We start from the raw sequence: 25,079 nt of genomic DNA, 5'->3' as shown, positions 1-25,079 counted from the left end.
TTTCCCAGTCACCGAGTTGTACCATTTCCCACCTACTCGCCTTTGTGAAAATTCTCTTCTTTCTATTACTTTGTATCTGGCTCCTAGCATACTGATCTAAGTCTTATTTCATTACAAGTGGGTCTATTTAGTAACATCTTTCCAGGTCACCTTATTTCTTGTCACTCTTTGACTTCAGATCCATCTTTCATAGCACAATGTATTAATCTTTAGAAAACATTTAGTGGCCTTCCCTAATAAAAATCTATTTTTAATTGGCTCTCTACCCACAAAGAACAGACTACATTTTTTCTACAGAAAAGTTACCTGCCTTATCTCACATTATTTACCTATAAAGCAAGTCAATTTACTATTTACTGAATTTTGTAATTTGAAGCCTCTGTATTTGTGTTCCCATAGTTCCACATTTCCAGAAAGTTGATTTTTTTTCAATTCTATACATATAAATGACATCTATCCTATGACTGTCTACTCAAACACTTCCTCCTCTACCAAGACTGTCCTGACCATCCAAAGTAATCTCTCCCTCCCATGGTAATCAATGAAATTATTTTAGTAATTAATCATTTATTGCCTAATTATGACTTCTCCATTGCTGTCTTTAAAGTTTTAAAAAGTAACTTTTTAGGCAAATATGACTTGCATTTCTAACCATATTTCATGAAATCTAAGACACACATTTATTTACCTTTAACATTTCAGAAACTAAATGCATTTACAAATCTCAGCATCTTAAAATTGAGGGACCATGGTAAGCCCAAACTCCTGAAAGCAGGCAGACTACATTAACATCCTTATTTACAAGAGTGGCTCTCATGCCACTGTGCTCTGCTGGGAGAAGAAAACAGGTTCTCTTTGCCCATAGATATTCCCAAGGCACCTGCTGTCAAATGTAAATGAACTACACTATGCATCAGGTCCTTTCAAAACTCCAGCCAGTATAACCCTCACAGAGGTCAGAATGACCTCTGCGTATCAGTACACATGTGTGTACCAGAAGAACCAAGGCTCTGTTATCCCATATCTAACTTGCTATCTACAAACTCTAGCACGGCTCTTAGCTAAGCTCTTCCATGTGAATGAAAAGATATTGAATACTCGCTAAGAATGGAGAGAACACTAAGCAAAATTAAAGTTCCCTTTAGCCACATCTGGCAAGAATGACCCAAGAGCTGCAAGGGAAATTACATTACTCTCATCCAGATAATCTTACAGACTAATTTTAGTTTCCATAGAATCAGAAAGCTGTATGTTTACTTTAGTTAAATTTTTATGTATCTTTGTTTTCCTTCATCTAAATCCCCAATCTATGGCTTTGTTTATAAACTTTAGAAGACTGGAACAACTCCTAAATCCTTGTACCCACAAATTTTCATTTTCTACCTGACCTGGTCTATCAGCTTGTTGTCCATGTGTGTTCTGGACAACTGGTCTATTAAATGATCATTGCTGGTGCTTTTTACATAAATTGAATCCTCATATCCCTTCATTGCTATAGTTGCAGAAGTAAAAGCACTTATTAAAATAAAAGGCCTCGAACATGCCTATTATTTACCCACAATAAAAAGTCCCTGAAATCATCTTGTGCTGAATCATATAGAGCAGCTAAACCAAGTATTTATAGCCAACTCATCATAACTGGTTTTCCCCTTCTCCACTAATAGGCATCAGTCCAGAACTTTAGTGAGTAGTTGTTATTAGTAGCCACCCTCTGTTCTATCAATGAAAAATGGAAAAGGGAGAAAAAAGTTTGAGATAAAAAGAAATAACTTGGCCAAAGTCACATAGATAGGAGGCAGGGGTACCAGAAATAAAACCTGAACAGCTTTGTTTTAATGTTCATGCTCTTAAATTGTATGCTATCCTATCTCACAATATGCTATACTTGCCAGGTAACTTGTTCTACCATATCATGTCCTGTGCCCTCTTTTATCAGCTGCAGATCCTATTCTCTTTTCACCTTTCTCCTCTCTCTTCTCCCATTCCTTCAGTATATGCCAGAAAATTTAAGACAGCTCTTCTTTGAGTTTGGAAATACTAAGGTAAAGGGGTTAAAAAGTACTAATGTAAGATTTAGAATATTTGGGTTGTAGGCCAGAGTCTGTCATTAATTAGTCATACAGCCTAGACAGATCTCAAGTATATTTGTAGAGATAGCACCAATCTCAACCTGGCCAAATCGCAAACTCTGGAAGTCTCAGATTCCTCATTTATGAAATAAAGGGACTGGATATAAATAGTTAACGTACTTTCAGCTTTGAAAATTCTATGATATTGCAAAATGCGGAGGGAAGAAAGAGCAAAAATGTAGATGACTGTTTCAGTCTGCAAACCATATTACAAAGAGAAGGGAAAACCATGGTGGAAATTTAGCTATTTTTTCTTAAAAAGCACCCAAACCCTACTCAATTGAATGCTGCTTCTTTTTGAAAAATAACTAAAATAACATTATATATAACCTAAAATATGTTCTATGATTAAAATGCCAACTCTTGATCACTGATGACGCCTGTAAATATAATTCCTATTAGTGGTTTTCTACCAGTGAACTCAAATTTACCTCTTAAATTAAGGAATAACAAACTTTGTATCTTAGAAAAAAGTGGCAATAGACTTCTCTCTCCTGAAAGCCCTGTCAGAACTCCCACTCCAGGATACAAACTTCAATGGTACTTCAATACTTCATTTTAAAGCTTGACCTAGGTTGGGTAACAAAACTAAGAAGGGAGGGAAGCCAAGAGATGATACGGCCCCTTGAAATTTCCACAGTTAAATGACTACACAACATTTCAGAAACAGAATTTGTATATCAGAAAATAGAATCATAAAAATGTATGTGAAATTATTTTAGAAATAATAGTGATGGCAATAATACTATTAGCAGCTTTGATACATTACAGAAATATATAAAATACTTCATAGCTACTATTACATTTCATCTTCACCAAAACCCTAAAAAGTATGTGTAAAATGGTAATTTTAGAGATGAGAGAGGTTAGAGAGGTTAAGTAACTTGCCTAAGGTCACAAAGTACAAATTTCCAAAGCCTGTGATCTTAAATAAAATGCCTCTCTAAGTAGAATCATCAATCAGGACAAAACATTTGTAAGCACAGAAGAAAGGCTTATTACCACTAATACCACCACCATCTATTCCAAGCTTCATCATAAATCAACTTTGATTCCCTCCTCCCTCCATCTCCAAACCCCATTAATCTAGTAAATCCAATGATTATTCTTTGACTTGATTATATTCAGCAAACATGTATAGAGTATTCATTATGTATAAAGCACTATACTAGGCAGAGACAAAAACTTTTATATCAGTTTTCAATTTTGGTAGGAAGAAACCTTTGCTCTCCTAAGAAAGAAATGGACAATTGAAGGGAAAGAGACATCTGTTTTATTTATGTCCTTTACAAATCTAAAAGTATATTAAGTATGGTCGAGCCACCAAATAATTCTTATTTCTTACACTTAGAATGCAGCATAATTGCAAATGTATCCATTCATTTAATTTGTGTAATTGTTAAATATAGATCTAGTGGATGAATTTTGACATCTATAGGTTTAAAGCCAACAATTACATAGGAATCACTATGTTTCAGATGCTAAGTCCTTTATATATATTGTTTCATTTAATTCTTACAACAACCTTATGAAATAGTTATCATTGTATCATTTTACTGGTGTGTAAACTAAAGTACAGTGAATTTAAATAACTTGTCCAGAATCACACAGTTGGTAAGTGGTGGCAGAGCTAGGATTCATACCCAGGCAGTGCAGTTCCACAGTCTGTGCTCTTAACTATTGCCTTTTCAAGAGGGGAAAAAAAATCTAAAACTATTAATAGAATAACTCATTAACACTCTAGTAAACAAGAACAATCATGATATTTCCTGGCCTTTATGCCTGGTGCCACGTTAAACATAGAAAAATATTTCTATGCAGTAAAGAATACAAAATAAGGGAGGGACAAACTCATTAAACCATACCTCTTGCCATGTCTAAACTACCTGAGATTTTAATCGCTCCTTTCAGTTTCTGGTGCTTTTCCTTGATCACCACTTCCACAAATTTCTAAAAATGGAAGTGCTATTCATATCACGATGCTTCTTTCTGTTTGTATGTGTGCTTGTAGGTTCTATATACCCAAACAAAAGGTCGAGATTGCAGAAACCAGGACTCTAACAAAGGTCTGTGGGAACAAACCACCAACAATATTCCTTTCTTCTGAGTGTCTCAAATGTTATCTCAATCCACACTTCCTAAGAACGCTGACCATGCCTACCATTTCTTCTATAAGCACTATTAGGTATAGTGTCTATTTTTGTGTCTACATGGTTTGCTATAGATGATTCTGATAACCAGAAACTCAGTCACATCTACACTGTGAGGCTACTTTGGTGGATTTGGTAAAAACAGGGCAGACACACCAGACTGAAGATACGCTGGAGTGGCTTTTCCTAATTGTGAGAGAATGAGCATAAGACTAACACAGAGGTAAAAAGACTGTGGTCTCTAACTACAATGGAGTTACTTACAGGTGGAGCTCACTTACACATCAATGGCTACTATAGCAGAATGGTATCTTAGTTAGAATTTGATTTAAAGTCAGGACATACAAGGCAGTGTACAGAGCAAAACCTTCCCTTGAAAAGCTGTTAAATAAATAAGTTCAACCTACACAATGTTGTGTAGCCACTCCTGCACAATAACATGTATGATAATATACAATATTAATTGGGTTCATGTGCCAAATATGGTTTTACATTACTACAAAAAATTCTTCCTTACACTTTTGAGCAGGAATAGGAAAGGGACAGAATAGTAGCTCGGTTATTTTAATCCATGTAAATTAAAAGCATATATTTTATAACTCTACCAAACCTCTCATTTTACAGTTTTCTAATACTATTTTATGGCCTACTATTTTAAAATTTTATAAAAAGTAAAATAAAAAAATTTATATTTAGTGATGTTACTGAAAATAAAATTATTTTTAAATAATGCAATTTAATATGATAGAAACATAATATTTATAAAATAGGATAAAGTCTAAATAAATTTCAATCATATGATTTCTACAAAAGTATCTGCAATTTCATTAAAGTTTAAATTGCCTTAAATTGAGACCCTGTCGCCAAAAAAAATAGACAATTATTTTAATAACAATGAGTCAAAACTAGTTTGTGGCCAACACCAATATCTATTTCTGAATTTATGAACTTCAATGTATCAAAACAGAAATTTAAGAACCTCAACATACTGAAATAGGAGAATGGAATACTTTGATCAACAGAGATTTGTATGAGCAAAATTATATCCATTTATGCTTATACTTCTGAAAAAATGGCCAAGATGGTGAACCAACGTGTTTAATGATGAAACTCTAGAAATTGATAATTTTCCTATGAAGGAGTTCTGAGGGAGGCTTCAAAGATAACCATAAATGTCTCACTGGTGAAAAGAATGAAGGAAAGAAATAGTTTGAAATTAGGTTCGGAGTTTTATTTAAAAAAATAACTAGCTCACTATAACTTTTTAGGTTCAGACTGTGACTAGGATAGAAGGAGCAAAAGTGGAATAGTGGAACAGTGGATTTCAATGGGAACAAAAATAAAGAAGGGTAGCATTGAATCTCTATATGATTTCTCAACAGAGAGGCAGGAATATATATGTGACTCTATGGTAAACTGGGAGTATGTAGAGATTAATCTGTTGGTTTTTTTTGTTTGTTTTCTTTTGACAGAGTCTCACTCTACTACCCAAGCTGGATGAAGTACAGTGGCAAGATCATAGTCTCAAACTCCTGGACTCAAGTGATCCTCTCACCTTAGCCTCCCAAAGTATGGGATTATAGGCATGAGCCACTGAACCCAGTTGATCTGGGGTTTTAAAATAGAAACCTAGTTTAACTACAGAATTACTTTAACTTTTCACTGCTGTATACAATATATACTCCCAAAAATAAACTAAGTAAAAGAATAGCATTTCACATTTGACCTATAGATCAAGTGGCAAAAAGGAAAGCAAAGTATGCTTTAGATTTCAGTTCTAGAGGCAAATTTAATTTCTGGATTATGAATTACATAAGTGGTTGGCTATATTATTATGTTATCTTCTAAAATCCTATGTAGTATTCAAGTAGAAAAACTTGGAAGTATGAAAAAGAAGTAAATATAAGGTACACCATTTAATACATTCTAAGAAATAACATGTTATTACAATCCTCTGAAAGAAAATAATCCAGTATTAATAAATTGTGAGTTTTACAGTACATAAAACTCCTACTTCCAAATGTGAATAAGAAACCTACTCTCATATTCACAATATTATTAGAGAATTAGAAACTTTTAAAAGTGGAAGGAAATTTGAACAACAGTTGAACTATCTCCAATATAAAATAATATGCCCAAGATTAAATCAATTAAATCACTAGTTCATAGTGGAGTTGACAGGGTGAAATCCAAGTCTTGAGATACTCAGCACAGGGCCCTTTACATGACAATGCTGCTTTCTCAACCACTGAATCCCAAAAATGAAACACAAAAACCCACATTTAACATGGGTTTCTACATCTATTTATACATCTTTTTGGATTCCACATGACTATCCCAGGTCTTCCCAAAGTATTTAAAATAAATTAAACACAGGCTATAGACAAATGTAACAGCAAAACCCATATTTTAAGAAGTATAACACTTTAACTCAGAATTTTTCAATGCACAACAGTGCAATCTATTCTGAGACTGAGCTCCAATCAGTTCAGTATTCAGTTTTCCTTCCACTTCTTAAGTCAATTTGCTTCTAGGGTTAAGTACTCATAAATTTTCTGCTTCATCTGTTTTCTCTTGGTTAATTCTGAGAGAAATAAGAAATAATTCATTATTCATTTAAAGAATAGCCTTTCGGAAAAGTATCTCTTATAACCTCACCAGTTTACCAGGGAGTCTGAGAGCACAGTATTTAATTTCATTGCAATGATTTGTTCTAATTTTTCATCTCCCAGTCTCATTTTATGAAGTTTTTGTGCTTTTTTGTCTTTTGTCGGAAAAAGCTCTAATCTTGTGACCTTTCAGTGTGTAGAACATTAGGTTGGTCCTATTTTGTCTTAATTGTCAACCAAGCAATGTCATCTGTTATGTCTGTTTTGATATGCTTCCAAGAGACAGGGCAATTGAGTTCCTGATGTAAAGGGCTGATGACTGCTGGAGCAAGGATGGGGGAGGAGAGGCTGGAAGCTGGTGCTTTCAAAGCCACTGTCATCTCTCAAAGCAAATAAACAACACAAGAATAAATGGCCAGATAAGTATGGAGAGCACCTAGTTAGGCATTCCAAGCTCTTTAGTAAAGAGTACTGTAGGCAGTCCAGGTGCAGATATAACACCAAGTATATTTCTTTAAGTGTAGAAAATACAATAAACCCCTAAAGTAAGACAGTTTATAAAAATAATTAAATCAACTATAAAGGTACTGGGTATTCTATTCTGTTTCCATGAAAATAAGTTAATCTTCATTTCTCTTAAGAAACAGAGTTCACATATGAAAGAAATTACTTATTCTGTCAAATAATCTCTATAGTTTTAATCAAGGCTTGATAAGCAAACTTACTCTAGATGAATCATAGGAGGGGCTTGGTTGACCACTTGTTCCCCAAGATGTCGTACCTCCTCGTTCATCCATACCTAGGAATAGGAAAGAGTGAAAGATATAAATCCAAAGATACTTTAGTGAATTTTTTTGGTATGGTACAGCAGTGAGTACAATTCAGCAAATGGTATTTGTATTTTCATGGAACCAGCTAAATATCAATTCTTGCCTCAGAAACCTGAAGAAAATAAATTACTTCAGAATATCTTTATCACTGCTCCATTAACCTCGATACAATGCCTTATATACGTTATGGAATTTTTTTTTTTTTTTGAGACAGAGTCTCACTTTGTTGTCCAGGCTAGAGTGAGTGCCGTGGCGTCAGCCTGGCTCACAGCAACCTCAATCTCGGGGGCTCAGCGATCCTACTGCCTCAGCCTCCCGAGTAGCTGGGACTACAGGCATGTGCCACCATGCCCGGCTAATTTTTTGTATATATATTTTTAGTTGGTCAATTAATTTATTTCTATTTTTGGTAGAGACGGGGTCTCGCTCAGGCTGGTTTCGAACTCCTGACCTTGAGCAATCCGCCCACCTCGGCCTCCCAAAGTGCTAGGATTACAGGCGTGAGCCACCACGCCCGGCCTACGTTATGGAATTTTAAAACCAAAATATTTCTTTGGAGACTTTAGAATAGGGCACCGGGCACTTTAGGGCAATAGGGCACTAGGGCACTTTAGAATCTAGGTCTCTCCATGTCTGTCCCTACTGCATTGCTACTTCTAGGAGTAAATGAACCCCAAACTCTCTCTGGTTTAGTACTGCCTACATGAAAACATGAAAAATTTAGCTCTTATGGACAAGCCCTAGAAAATGAAGCAAGTCAAACTACCATTCAATTTAATAAAATTGCTTTCTATCTGAGTAGTGATTAAATATTCTTAACTAAAGACATCCAATTAAATCAAACCATATCAAATCAACATTAGTTATATCAAAACTAATCAAAATGACATAATAACTAACCCTAGTAACTCTGTGGATAACACTTCAATCTCTTCTAAAATCACACACAATCTGATTCTAAATAAGCAAATCCTCTTTTATTAAAGTTGTAAAGGAAAATACAAAGTGAGAAAGAATCAATAACTATTATTAACCAAAAAACTTATTATGATCCTTAATGTACCTTCTGATGCTTGGGCTCCATTATTTTTACCTCCCATTAAGTCCCCTGAAAAAGCTGAACAAGTTGGAGATCTCTCAATCCAGCCATTTATACTTTTTCTGCTTTGGAGACTGCAATCTTTTTCATTCTTGACTCCTAGGAGGTCACACTTTCCCTACACCCTCTGAGTTTCTTTCTATAACTTAAGATAGTCAACTCTGTTTCATTCTTGCATGAGAATGGCCTATATGTTACAATGACAAAGTTTAGAACTTCTCTTTATTTCAAAATATTCCTGCAAGTCCTCTGTGATTTAGGTGAGAATGTGGTATACAATAAATTAAATGCCACAAATTCTCCAATAACTTACCATGACTCCCAAGGTTCTTTTATAGGAGTAGAATTGCCAATTGAAGCAACAGGTGGCAAACATGAAGGGCAGGGGATCAATTTCCAAAGCTGAATTACTAATTACTACTAAATCCAGTTATTAGGGCCCTAACTTATTCTTTTTGTGAATCTTTATTTCCTGTATCAAGTGAGTAATGTATATTTTAAAAACTTCTTTAAAAGAGTTAACAGGAAAGATGAGTACCTAGCATAGACAACATTCCAAGCACAACTTCAAGTGATACAGAAGTTTTGAAAACAGAGGATGTGTAAAAAATACACTGTATTTTGTTCCTTTTTGGAGAATTCTTATTAAAGTATAATATATATAAAATATATATATATAAACAAATATATAAAAACATGTTTTGCCACCATATCTCTAGTATCACCAGTTAACTGTGATCTATATTTCCAAGCATTTTTATTTATAATCAACATTGCTGAATAGCAGATAGGATTCCTATGAGGAACCCAATTCAGGACAAAGGCAACTATTAACCTACAAAATCCACTAATACATAACAACATATGAAACTATAAATAATTTTACGAAGAGTGGTATACAAAAGAAAAAGCATACTTTCAGTGAACATATAAGAAAAACTTATTTTGATGAATCCTGTCCTAATGAAAATAAACTACAATTTATTCTTTTTATGACTAAATTTTCTTACATTGAATGATTAATAAATATGGAGCTTATGTATATCTTTAATACACTTGTAACAGAGAATACACAAAAGATATGTGTCAGCTACAGATAACACCTCCAGGCAAAATTCAAAAGAGATACATAAAATTCTGTGAAACCACATATTTAATTTTCATCAAGTAACTCTAATTCCTTCCATGAAATGAAGGAAAAGCACAGATTAATTAAATAAAATGGTAATTAAGGAGGTGACTGAGCCACCAGCTAAAGAGTACTACATACCACCAATACTGGACATGGCAGGGGGCTGAAATAATGTTACAGAAATGACAAGGATCTGACTAAGGTTTTAAACTCAGAACTCTGTAGTTTTATTGTTAACATATCCAGGCTCTGAGTAAAAGGTCGTGGCTGGCACTGACAAAGGCAAGAGTCATCTTTTAGCATCAATAACTCCTTTCAACTGAAGACAATGGCTGTACAAACACAGAAATATGACAGGAATAATAAACCTTCCAAAGCTTCAGCCATGAGACCAAGGTAAGCAGAAAAAGAAATTACCCACAGAAGATAAATTTCGTAATACAGATACACAAATTGATTAAAATATGAAAAACTATTTATTGCCAAGAAAATATACCATAATTAAAATATAGTGATGAAGGGAAAAACACTTCTGGTATGTCTGAACTATCATTCCCATATATTTTCTTTCATTCGCATTTCTAGTATATACATGCCAATTCAACAACTGTAGATAAGTTAGCTCCTTGGTTCACAAACTAAAATGGTGGATATAATCTAACATTTAGTAATAGTTAAATGGTGGAAACACTTTGAGTTTTGACTTTCTAATAAATTAATCTATTCTATTTCTATTCAACAGGATTAAATGGGATAATCAATAATTTAACTAATATAGAGACTTTAATGACCCTTTTAATCTTTTATATACAGAATCTCTTAGTACCTGCTTTTCTGAATGGAACCAATTACATACAATCCAATATATATTTTGATTCCATGTGCCATTTTTTAAATCATGCTATCTTCTTTAACATTTTCCAGTAAAGAGCATTAAATTTTAGACCTTGTATACCTAAAAACAATGGTTTGTGAATTTAATGAAAGCAGTCTGCCTCCTTCTTTTGTAAAAACATTTAATAGGAAAAGTACTAAGAGCAAACCATAAATTACTACATACACAGGCAGTTCCCTAAGAGTTTGGGACCTTGGAGAAGGAATACAAGGTGGAAACCCAATTTTCAAGGTGTCAGAGAATAAGAGGAACAGGTAAACTTGGAGGAACAGGTAAACTTCTTGGCCAAGTCTAACATCTGGTATTACTCCCTTTTCTATGAGGAACATAAATACTAGTCTTCCTTCTTATGCTCCACTGCCACCACCAATTGGTTTTGACTAAGAGTACTCTCTTTCTGGAGGCCATCAAAAAACTGCCTCATAGCCTATATCCCACCCCTTCCCCTTCATCAAGTTAGCACAAAGTTCTACAGACTTTTCTAGGTTTTAATCCACTAGCAAAAACTGGAAACAGATTTTGGGGGGTGAGTGAATTTTCTACACCCTAAATACCTGTTTTCTCCCCATGTGGGACCCAGTAACACTGAGTATGAGTATGTAAGACATCACTCAAGGTTTGGTGAGGCTCAGACAAGACCTGCCTAGAGGTAAAAGGGGAGAATCGGGAACAAAGCTGCTTACATGAAGACTAATTCCTTCTCTTCCCACCTGCCACTATCAGACCTATCACCAAATATCCTGCCACCCTGAACTAAGGCTAGGGTAAAATAAGAAGCAAGATTAGAATTGGGAAAATATTTCAGGTAGTAGTGGAGAATCTTGAGAGCTAAGAAAAATGAAAAGAAGAAATAGGGACATACAAAGAATAGAGAGAGGAGAGGAGTAGTTAGGATATCCCTGCAGCACAGGTGGTAAGAAAAGCAAGTCAATATGGCCATACTGCTTAGGTATCACACATGAGAGTTGATCCCCACGGAAAAGGGACATATATAAAATTGGGAGGAAGAGCAAAGAGAATTGCACCCACACTCTGCCTCTATCCATCCCTTCCTCTCTCCCTCTTTCTCTCTCTGCCTTTAGTAGCACTGAAATCAAGTTTTTTATTCTAGCAAGTAAAATGTACTCCAAAAATATCAAATCCCAGCACTGTCATAAATAAGGGAAAGATGATATACTTTTCAGGATTGCCATCTGCTGTAGGGGGATTCAATAAGTGATTTGATGAAAGAAATCTGACTGGAGATAACTATATCAGATAACCAAAGCTATGAATGTGTCTATCTGCAATAGTTTCTTTATTCAATTTTATGTGCAGAGTAATGATATTCCATATGACACGAAGGCTGCAATCAATTGTAAATTATTATACATCTAAAAACCCACCACCAATATTTTTTATTGTATTCTTCAGATTTTAGATACCTATGAAATAAGTCTACCAATGTGTTTTTCCAGAAATTCACTGTGAAATAGGATCAATCAGAATATAGTAATAAGCTCTATTACTATGCTACACACTCATGAAAAACAAATAAAAGGGAAAAACTAATAATAGGAAAATATTAAAACTATCAGGGAATTTAAGAAAAGTTAAGACATACTGCCTCATATAAAATATATAACACTGGTTACAGGTTTGTTTTTTGTTTTTTTACTTAAAAAGAATTGAGAATCTGTGCAATGAATTGTCAAATAAAACAGTCATAAAAACATCTATGTAAGATACTTAAGTCCAGCAAAAAGATTAGAAGGAATCACCTTTCAAGCCATCTTTTAAAATTCAATCATAATTTTTGTCTGCCATTGTTGAAAACAAAGATTTACAAGTGGGGATGTTGCAATGAAGTCTTTAGTGCCAAAGTAAATAGAATAAAGTAATAAACACATGGCTAATTTCATCAATAAAATGGCTAATTTTGAAAATAACTTTCAAACAGAGATTTTGCTATATTATTTTTACTAGCCACATCATTCTGATATAAATGCTCTGTAAAGATACAACTACACAGGAAAATCCAGTGATTTAAGCACAGTAACTACCATGAGAGCTGTATTTATTAGCTCACTCTAGTTTTGATCCTGGGGGCCGTGTGAAGCATATATAAAACCTTCCTTGTTGATGTCCTTATTGTTACAATTAATATTGACAATTTAATTCTAAAAATGTGGATTAAATGAATACAAGTCAATAAATTTTGTTTTTCTATTTATGTTTACCTTTAAATTACACTCGAAGTTTTTATCCAACTTTTGTAATAAAACACCGTGGCCCCAAGGAAGAGGTTCTGGATTTTTTGTATGACAATGTGTTAATCAAAGGAGTATAGGGCCAAAAGGAAGTGCCCAGTCTATCTCTTTAAGAAAAACAGAAACTGCCTGATGGCCAGAAATGGAAACTAGTAAGTTCCCAGAGGGCAACTTGGGAACTGTCCATTGGGAACTGTCTAGTAACCTGGTATCTTCAGGATTTGTTCTATCTGAAGGGGCATTCCAACCCTGAAAAAACCTTTTGAGCTATCTCTAAATCTCCCCTAAACTAGCTGTCAAGTTTCTGAAAATAAGAAAGGGCCTCCCACTGTACAAGAGAAGTAGAACACTCCTCCCTAGTCTAAATACCAAAGCCCTGCACCTAAACACCAATGCCAGTGTTTTCTTCCTTACAGACATTAAAAACATAGTCAATTCTTAAAAAAAAAAAAAAAAAAAAAGCTCCCTTGATGAGTCTCACCAAAAATTTCCCTTTCAGTCTCTCAATGGTACAATCCCAGTAGCTTGTAAACATTTCCAAAATCTGACTATGACAAGGTATTTATAACATAATCAAATCATCTCTGACCTGGATTACTACAATAATCTCCTAAATGGGCTGCCTTCTTCTTGCCCTTCCTAAAGTCTGTCTTCTCTACACAGGAACTAGAGTGTCCTTTAAAAACTAATAAAATCATGTCAATCCTGTGCTCAAAAAATCTACCAATGGCTTCCCATTTCATTCAGGATTAAATCCAATGGTCTACAGAGTGTTCTACAGATTCAGCCTCACACCTCTATGATCCTATCTCCTACTAGTCTTTCTCTTACAAATAGCTACTACAAATCCTACAAGTAGGAGAGAATCCCCCCACCCTTCTCTCTCTCTCTCATAAAGGCTCTGGCAAGTGAACAAAAACAGGCTGATTTTGAATGGAAATATAAACTTGGAAGAGGCCAGAATGGGTGAATTTCTCTTTCTGAAAGCTTTGTCCTTTGTTCTACAGGCAAGTAGCCATAATCTGCAGCAACTAAAATTCCAGTAGAAAATCCACTGTCTGGCCTGAAGGAAGAGGACAGAGCAAAGACAACCACACTTAGCAGAAAGGACACAATCCCAAAAGGGAGTGAAAGAGAAAAGAGGAGCCCCCAATTTTTGCTCTATCTTTGTCCAAGTCTTTGGCTGAGAGCCCAGTAGCACATATTCACAGGGAAAGCCCAAGGCAGTTTGCACCTGAGGCTAAAAGAATCAAATTTGAAATATGAGTAGTTACACCAAGCTCAGGGAAGAGAACTCTAACCAAAAGTAATGGCTCATTAAAACAAAGAAATCAAAACTCTCTGGAAGAACATGCAATGAACCCAAATTTCCACAAATAACATTCACGTTATCCAAAATTTCTTGACAGTATTATGTGATTCAATCTCAAAGGAAAAGATAATTAACAAAGGCCAATCTCAAGATGACCCAAATGTTAGGATTTTCAGACAAGGTCATTAAAGCAGATACTGTAACTGTGCTCTGTGAAGTAAAGAATATGTGCTCATAATGAATACAAAGATTGGAAATATCAAAGAGAAAAAGAAAACATTAAAAAATTAAAATTAAAATACCCAAAATTAAAAAAAAATTCCTAAAAGGTCTTGAGAAAGAATGGAGATGAAAGGGGAAAGAGTAAGTGACTTTGAGGACAGATCAACAGAAATTATCCAACTGATAAAAAGAGAAAAAAGATTAATGAACAGGGCCTCTGCAACTAAGGGAAGATATTAAGTCTAACACAGGTATAATGAGAGAACAAAGAGAATAGGGTTGAAAAAAAATAAAAGCCAAAAAATACAAATGTGGCAAAAGACACAAATTTACCAATTAAAGACTTTACTCAGTGAACTCCAAACAGGAAGAAAACCATACTTAGGCACATCATAGTCAAGCTTCTGACAACCAAAAACAAAGAGAAAACCTTGAAAAGGGCCAGAAAGAGACATATTACATAGAGAACAACAATGACTCAAATAACTACAGACTTATCTTCAGAAACTATGAATGCCAGTAGATGTGAAAAATATCTTTAAAATGCTTGAGGGTGGGAGGTGGAGGAGGGGGAAATAATTATTAACCAGAATTTCTATGCTGGGCAAAAATACCCTTCAAGAAAGAATATAAAATGAAAACATTTTCAAATAAAAGAAAATTAAGAATTTGCTGCCAGCATAACTTCAATACATTAAATACTATTATAAAAGAAGTTCATCAGGCTGAAGGAAATTGTTATCAGAGGTAAACCTGCCTGGATCCTTAGGAAGAACATCAGATATAGTAAATAAAAAGACCATTTTTCCTTTTAATGTCTTTAACACATAGGGCTGCTTAAAGCAAAAATAATTTTCTCTCATAGGAGTTACAATGCATTTAGATGTAATACACATGACAACTACAGCATAAAGGAAGGCAGTTAATAGACCTATATAGTAAACAGGCCTGTAAGGTCGAAAGATTTCTACATTTTACGTGAGGTGGCACAGTATTAACTCTAAATAGACTGTGAAAAGTTAATGATGTATATTAACATCCCTAGAGACACCACGGGGGAGGGGCCGGGGTGGGGGAGGAGGCACTGCTAAAAAGCCAGCTAATAGATTAAAATGGAGTTCTCAGAAAATCCAAATCCAAAAGAAAGACTGGAGAGGTACAATCAAACAAAATATAGAGGGAAGAAACAGAAAATACATAAATTAGTAGACCTAAATGCAACCATACAATAAAACACTGCATTTTTGTCTATACAGGAAGATAGAGAAACAATAAAATAGATACTCCTTCCTTCAGTGAGATCACACCTCATTGCTCTGTGAGCTCATAAAGTTCATGCTGCTGCTCTTCTTGAACAAGACAGTTATATTTGGGTTTGGTGATTAGAAAAGGAATAGGAAAACATTACAACTGCACTTACACGTTAAACAAAAAACAGACAATACTGTACCAACATGAAAACTGCATACAAAGGTTTTTTTGTTTGTTTGTTTTTATAGTACCCATTAGGATCATAAGTCAGTACCAATAAAGCAGTTTCTGCATAACTATCAAGTACATTTGAGTAGATTTTTGCTGATTACCTAACACAATTTGCTATTTAAAAACAGCTGTGTGAGCAATTACTATTCTTAACTTAATTCCACAAACAATTCTATTCATTTCCTGTAATGAGGCCTGTGTACTCCCTCCGTTCAAGTCTTAGACCATTAATTCCTATAATGGCACAACACACTCTGCCTCTCTCAGAGAAACTCCGTAAAAATTTTCTTTTCATATTTTCTCTATATTTAAAAATCTCTTCCTCATATACTTGTCAAACTACCACTCATTTTTTTTCCATATTCACAAAAGAAAAATGTGCATCATTACCTTTACTCCTTATCATTTACTCACTCATTAATTAATCTCTCGCTATCCAGCCTCTTGACCACAACAGCAAAACTGAAAGCCAGGTACACAGCAGGTTCTCAGCAAACATTTGTTTACAGGCTAAAACTGAACCCTTTCAGGTTACCAAAGGCACTCATCATAAAATACAACGGCTGCCCTCTTGGTCTTCATTGCCTAGATCTCTACAGCAGAGGTCAGCAAACTTTCCCTGTAAAGGGCCAGATGATAAATATTTTAGGTGACTGTGGTGCCATTCTCCATACCAACTACTTAACCTCTACTACCTTACACAAAAGCAGTCAGTCAATATGTAAACAAATGGGAGTAGCTATGTTCAAATAAACTTTATTTATAAAAACAATAGATGGGCCACAGACTATATTTTGCCCACCCCTGCTATACAGCAACTAATCCTGTTAACCACTTCACCTCTCTGGGATTTACTGATATTAACTTTGGGCCTCTCTTTCTAAAATCTATCACTTCTTCCCACTCTGTTAGAATAAAATGAAAGTGCCTGCCCTTCATTCCATGTTCCCATTTTATTCTCTTTTCCTTGGACTGTTCATTTAGTTTTATGACTCTGTCCCTTTTGAATGATCATTTTCCAAATGAACATTCCCAGCCTTGTGCTTTGGGTACTGAATCTCCAAATTCCTGCTGAAAACCTTCATTTGGCTCTCTTGTCATCACCTAAAATCCATCATATGTAATAAAGCCAAATTCTTCATATACCCTTCATCTCTTCCTCCTATGCCTCTGGATCACATCCCACCCTACTTGTTAACATTTCTAATATTGCAGGTTTTACTATAATAATCCAGGTCAACCAGATTTATAAACTGGGATCATCTTTGATTCTCCCTTCTTTCTCTATCAGCCCTACAATGAGATTCATTCATTCATTCATTCATTCATTCATTCATTCATTCATTCTATGAAATGTCTCCTAAGCCACCTTTTCATTCTGGGATTTCACAATATACCTATTTAGACTTTTATGCTACAATTTCTCTTAATCTTCCTAAAACACTATTTCACAATACTTCACCTGCATGTACTATCCTTCCTAAAACACTCTTTCAAAACACATAATACCCAAATGTAAAAGCAAGCATTTTCAGTGCCCGATTACCAACAGAATAAACCAGAAAATTCCAACCTGAGATGGAATGTTTACTTATCTGTTCCACAAATGTTTATCAATTGTGCTAATTTTTATCCTTCCTGGGTTTAAAACCTTTGAAAATCCAGTTACAACTGCCTTTCCCCTTCTAGTCAAAAAATATTTATTAATTTCTTACAATGGCATATATTACCGTCACGATATATGTAGGACTCTAGGCACTGAGGATAGAGATATGGAAGACACACAGACCCTGCCTTCAAGGAGCTAACATTTTAGGCTCTCACCATTCAAACCCTCAGGCATAATCATGAGGTGTATTCATTGTACATGGCATCAGTCATGAACATTTCATTGCTATTATTCCTCTTAGCACTTCTATCTTCTCTCCACAAATCTGAATAGTTCAATGCTCACCTTAAATACCACCTCCTATGAACAACTTACCCAGACTCCCTAACCCTTACTAGATTCTCCTTAATACTAGTATCATATTTATAAAACCTATGTCACACAGTATATAAGTTTTATTGTTTCTTAAGTTAGTGCCATCTAATATCTTGTCAGAAATTAATTTAATAACAGAGATCACATTTATTCTGTATCACCTTCAGTGAATACACAGAAACTCAATAAAAAAATTTTATATACAAAATGACAATGATACTTAATATAAGGACAGGTTTTCTATTATGGTAGGAGCTACAGCTTTTTATTTATACACTTATATTCACCCAGTCCCCCTAGGGAACAACATGACATTGCAAGGCAGCCTTGTCTGATGACCAAGACACAGAACAAAGGTAACCACGCCAAGAAGGCACCCAGCTGAAACTCCTGACATTACCATAGTGTCCTAATGGAATGAACTAAAACACTCATGCATATCTAATATAGTAATATGTAAGCAAAAATTACTGCCATACATACATAGACTTTTAAATCTTGAACTCTCGTAATTAATGTGTAAGCCTTAAATTAAAAAAAAAAAGAATTTAAGCTATTTACAAATATCTTCAGCTTATAAAGCTGAATAAAAGCAATTCCAGCATTCATTCTATTTTTGGAGCTATTAAATTAGTTGAAAAAGTTGGTTGTTGCCTATATAAATAAAGCATATCATTCTTGAGATCTCCAATTCAGAGAATTGTTAGTTTAAAAAGAGAGGACTATTTATCAAAATTACATACCAGGTATTAAAAATATATATTAAAAATCACCTACATTATATAACAGAATATCATCTTGACATAAAAATAAAATCTGTAACCAAAATCACACACATTGCCTGTGGGAGCTTAAAGTAATACACTTTGGAAAACTGGCAGTTTCTTAAAAACACACATAACCCTATGACACAATTCCACCTCTAGATAATTACCCAAGATAAGGAGGAAAAAAATACACTCACAAAGAGCCTTTTTACATCAGCAGTCCCCAACCTTTTTGGCACCAGGGACCAGTTTCATGGAAGACAGTTTTCCCACGGACCGGGGTGGTGGGGTGGGGATGGTTTCGGGATGATTCAAGCACATTACATTTATTGTGCAGTCAAACATCTCTGTTAATGATAATCTGTGTTTGCAGCTGCTCCCCAGTGCTAGCATCACTGCCTCAGCTCCACCTCAGATCAGCAAGCATTAGATTCTCATAAAGACCATGCAACCTAGACTCCTTGCATGCACAGTTTACAGTAGGGTTTGAACTCCTATGAGACTCTAATGCCACTGCTGATCTGACAGGAGGCAGAGCTCAGGCGGTGATGTGAGCCAGATATGGGGAGCAGCTGTAAATACAGATGAAGTTTCCCTCCTTGTGGCTGCTCACCTCTTGCTGTGCAGCCCAGATTCCTAACAGGCCACAGACAAGTACTGGGGACTGCAGTTTTACATGAATGTTAAGGACAATTTCATTTATATTAGCTAAAACTGCAAGCAATCCAGCTGACCCTCAATGCTAAAATGGATTAAGAAATCATAATATACAATTCAATACAGTATAATTCAGCAATACAAAGAAACAGACTGGTGATACATGTAACAACATGCATAAATCTCAAAAACACTAGGCTGGATATAAGAAACCATATATATATATGCCAATCTAAAACAGAAGAAAACAAAATCATGATGATAAAATCAAGTTCGTAGTTGCTTTTCAGGTAGAGGGTTGACTGTGAAAATGTACAGGGATCTTTATGGGATGGGAAATGTTTTATAAAACAATGAAGTCTATCAGTCTATCCTGCCATTCCTGAAGTTTTTCAAGTTATATGCACTTCACAACTGATTTACCATCCAAATCCATAAGCTGCAAAATTACAAAATGGTCCAAAAATAAGCACAAAACCATATGACTCTGAACAGTACAAACCAAATGGGCCTAACACACATATCTATATAGAGCATTCCACTCAACAGTAGCAGAATATACATTCTTCTCAAGTGTACATGGAACATTCTCTAAAATAGACACATGTTAGGTCATAAAACAAGTCTTAACAAACCTAAGAAGAATGAAATCATACCAAGTATCTTTTCCAATCACAATGGAATGAAATTAGAAATAAATAGCAAAAAGAAAACTGGAAAAATCACAATCATGTGGAAATTAAGCAACACATTACTAAACAACCAATGGGTCAAAGAAGAAACCAAAAAGGAAATTAAAATATTTTGAAACAAATGAAAAAAAACCCCACATACCAACAGCAGTTTATGCTGCATACTATGGAATGCAGCAAAAGCAATATAAGAAGGAAATTTATAGCAATAAATGCCTACATTAAAAAGAACAATCTCAAAAAAACAATCTACACCTCAAAGAACTAGAAAAAGAAGAATAAATTAAGCCCCAAGAAGGAAGAAGGGAGAAAATAATAAAGATATGAGCAAAGACAAATGAAAAAGAGGACAGAAAAACAATAGGAAAACATTGATAAAACTAAGAATTGGTTTTTGAAAAGATGAACAACAAAATCAACAAAACCCTGGCTAGACTAAGAAAAAAAGAGAAAAAATAAATAAAATCAGAAATGAAAGAGGAGATATTACAACTGATGCTACAGAAATAGAAAGGATTATAAGAGACTAGTATGAATATATGGTAATAAATTTGATAACCTGGAAAAAAAATAAATTCTTTAAATATAAAACCTACCAAGACTGAATCATGAAGACATAGAAAGTCTAAACAGACATATAACTACTAGTAAGAAAATTGAATCAGGAATCAAAAACTTTCCAACAAAAGCCTAATACCAGATGGCCTCACTGGTGAATTCTACCAAACATTTAAAGAAGAATTAACACCAATCCTTCTGAAAATCTTTCAAAAAAATTTCAGAGGAGGGAATACTTCCAAATTTATTTTATGAAACCAGCATTTCCTTATGTCAAAATTACATAAAAATATTACAAGAAAAATAAAAGCCAATATCCCCGGTGAACACAGACACAAAATTTCTCAACAAAATACTAGCAAACCAAAGTCATCAGAATCTTAAAAGGACCATACCCCATGACCAAGAGTGCTTTATCACTGAGATGCAATCAGTGGTGCAACATAAGAAAAATAATTAACCTCACACGACACATTAACAAACTGAAGGATAAAAATCACACAATCATATCAAAAGATGCAGAAAAAGCATTTGATTCTCATTACTTCTAGTCATCACGGTACTGTAAGTCCTAGCCAGGGCAATTAGGCATAAAAAGGAAACATAAAGGCATTCAAATTGGAAAAGAAATTAAATTATCTGTTTGCATATAATTTTCTTTGTAGAAAACCTTAAGACTATATACACACAATTAACAAATTCAGTAAAGTTATAGGATTCAAAATAAGCATACAAAAATGAGTTTCATTTCTATACACTATCAGTGAACAATTTGAAAAGGAAATTAAGAAAACAATTCCATTTTTAATAGCATCAAAAAGAATAAAATACTGAGAAATAAACTAAGGAGATGAAAGATTTGTATAATGAAAACTATAAAACACTGATGAAAAAATTTATAAAATTAATTACAAATGAATGAGTGCAAAGACATCCCATGTTCATGGACTGAAAGACTTAACATTGTTAAAATGGCCATACTACTCAATGCAATCTACAGATTCAATGTAATCCCTATGAAAATCCTCCTGGAATTTTTATAGAAATAGAAAAAAAATCTTAAAATTCATATGGAACTACAAATGATCCCAAATAGCCAAACCAATTTTGAGAAAGAATAAATGTAGGAGCATCATACTTCCTAATGTCAAAATATATTACAAAGCTCCAGTAATTAAAACAGTATTGCACAGACATAAAGTCATGTCATAAAGACAGACTTGTAGACCAATGGAACAGAATAGCCCAGAAATAAACCCATACATATATGGTCAACTGACCTTTGACAAGGGTGCCAGGAATACAGAATTGGGAAAGGATAGTCTTGTTAAAAAATGGCAATGAGAAAACTGGATACCCACATGGAAAAAAATGAAAGTGACCCTTGATATCACACCCTGTGTAAAATTCAACTCAAAATGGATTAAAAACTTAAAACATAAGACCCCAAACTGTAAAACATCCAGAAGAAAATATAGGGGGAAACCTTCATGACATTGGTCTTTGCAATAATTTCTTGGATGTAACACCAAAACCAAAAATAGACAAATGGGACTATATTAAACTAAAAAGCTTCTGCACAGCAAAAGAAACAATTAACAGAATGAAAAGACCATCTACGGAATGGGAGAAAACATTTACAAACCATAAATCTGATAAAAGGTTAATATTCAAAATATAAAAGCAATTCCTACAATTCAATAGCAAAAAAACTCGAATAAGCCAAATAAAAATGTGCAATGAATATGAATAGACATTTCTCCAAAAAAGACACGCAAATGACCCGCAGATGCTCAACATCATGAATCATCTGAGGAATGCAAATCAAAAGCATGAGATAGACACTTCTTACGATGGCTACTACTAAAACGCACATGTAAACACACACACACACACAGAAAAACTGTGTCAGGATGTGAAGACACTGGAATCTTTGTACACTGTTGGTGGGAATGTAAAATGGTATAGCTGCTATGGAAAACAGTATGGAGGTTTCTTAAATAATTAAAAATAAAGCTACCATATGATCCAACAACCCCACTTCTGGGTATTTATTCAAAAAAATTAAAATCAGGATCTCAAAGAGATATTTGTATCCCCATGTTCACTGCAGCATTATTCACAATAGGCAAAATGTGGTATATACATACAATGGAATATTATTTAGACTTAAGGAAATTCTGATACATGTTACAACATGGATGAACCTTGAGGACATTATGCTAAGTGAAATAAGCCAGTCACAGAGGACAAATATTATGTAATTCCATGTTTAAAAGGTATTTAAAACAGTCACTCAGAGAGAATCAGTTGCTAGGGGGAAGGGAAAATGGCTAACTGCTATATAATAGATAAACTAATATATAGATATATCAGTGATACAAGATGAATGAAGTTCTAGAGATCTACTGTACAACACTGTTACTATAGTTAATAATATTGTGTTATAAATTTAAAAATTGTTAAGAGGATAGGTCTCCTGTTAACCTTTATTACTACAATTTAGAAAAATCTTAACCTTAGCAGATAATATAATAAGGTAAAGTATTCTAAGGGTTTCTCTGCATTTTACATATAAACAACTATATAAAAGTAAGCCTACTTTAGCATCATTTTGAATTTACTGATTTAAAAAATCATCAATTTTCAAATTTTTGGAATTGAGATATTTAGACACACAAATTATATCAGAATGTGGTAGAACACCCATACTTAAAAAGTAGCCATAACACATTGCATTCAAAATGCTAATTAAAGCCAGTTTGTATCCTCAAAGTACTAGTCTAAAAAAAAATCATGATTTCACGTTTTGGTAATGGCAGAATAACTTATATTGGATTAATCCTCCTGAAAATAACAAATTGTGGACAAAATTTTTAAAAACTACTATCTGAAGGTAAAAGAGAGTGAACAAAAGTACGAAGAATTGGAAAGGATCTGATCAGTAAAAGAAAAAACCAGACTCTGGGTAAGATCCAAATCTATATGGTTTGTCCAATGAGGGCACTCCCCAGTCAACATGGCATGTGGTAGTGGCACAAGCAGAAAGCCAGTGTCTTCTTGCTTAAGGAGCCAGAAGATAAAATTTGAGAATGCCAAATGTGGCTAGAAATTAAGGAGGGGAAACACAGAAAAGAAAAGCCACAGTTGGGGAAGGTCCAAAAATTTACATTTAGCCTTCCCTCAAATCCTTGGCTGAACTCTAAAAAATGTAAATGTCAGGAAGAATACAAGGAGCCCAAATGAAAGCAACAGCTGGACGGCTAAAATAACTGAGCACAGATTTCAGCTGCTGGGTACCGAAGAAGAGACTAATTGGAAAGGCTTAGTAAATAATTTGGGTTTTCTACAGACCTACCTTAACGAAGCATAAAACCAAGCTTCAAGATAATCAATCAATAACACAACTACCTAGCAGAGCAAAAAACTGTTCAGAAATTGACAGAAACCAAAATCTCTACAATATATCTTCTACATTTTCCCATATGAAATTTAAAAATTACTAGATGTGTAGAGAAATAAAAATGTGACCATTAGTCCAATAAAAAGCACCCCATGTAAACATACCCGAAGATGACACAGATGCTGTAACAGCAGAAAAGGATTTTAAAGCAACTATTACAAATATTTAAACACTTAAATAAAAAGACGGTCAAAATGAATGAACAGATGGAGACTTTCAGAAGAGAAAATTATTACAAATGGAAATTCTAGAATTGAAAAGTATAATATCTGAAATGAAAATTGGGTAAGCTTAACAATAGATTGAAGCAGAAGAAATGGTAAGTGAAATTGAGCACAGATCAATAAATATTATTCAATATGAAAGTACAAAAATATTGAAAAAGATGAACAGGGCTTCAGTTAAGGTTAGACAATCTTAAGAGGTCTCAAGTATGTGTAATTAGAGTACCAAAAATCAATGAGAGAGAAAAAATCTGGCAAAAATTTCCTTAAATCAGTGAAAAACATCAGCTTGCCGATCTAATGAGCTCAGCAATCTCTAAGCAGGAGAACTTTTAAAAAGCAAACCTCACCAATGCACACAATAGTCAAAATTCTAAAGTGCAAATACAAAGAAAGAAATCCTGAATTTAACCAAAGAGAAAAAAAGACAAATTACATGAGGGGAAAATGATGCAAAGACTAATTTTCTCATTAGAAACAAAAAAGGCCAGAAGGCAATGGAATGAAATCTTTAAAGCAGGGGTCCTCAAACTTTTTAAACAGGGGGCCAGTTCACTGTCCCTCAGACCACTGGAGGGCAGGACTATAGTTTTAAAAAAACTATGAACAAATTCCTATGCACATT

General features: G+C 34.3%; 1 protein-coding gene across 13 annotated transcripts in view; it reads right to left on the bottom strand.

Annotated features, from left to right (window-relative positions):
• Positions 1–25,079, bottom strand: part of TCF12 (transcription factor 12) — a 356,100-nt gene that overhangs the window by 217,636 nt on the left and 113,385 nt on the right. For 12 of the 13 annotated variants that reach the window (XM_076004399.1, XM_012783051.3, XM_076004401.1 and 9 more), the window contains exon 4: positions 7,614–7,687. In XM_076004399.1, coding sequence (XP_075860514.1) covers positions 7,614–7,687 — 74 coding nt within the window. Of the gene's footprint in view, positions 1–7,613; positions 7,690–25,079 lie in introns of those variants that run through there. The other variant, XM_076004405.1, reaches the window with a different exon arrangement.

The sequence above is a fragment of the Microcebus murinus genome, chromosome 6 (assembly GCF_040939455.1).
Source record: "Microcebus murinus isolate Inina chromosome 6, M.murinus_Inina_mat1.0, whole genome shotgun sequence".
Classification (NCBI taxonomy): domain Eukaryota; kingdom Metazoa; phylum Chordata; class Mammalia; order Primates; family Cheirogaleidae; genus Microcebus; species Microcebus murinus.
This window is presented reverse-complemented; position numbering and strand designations above follow the sequence as displayed.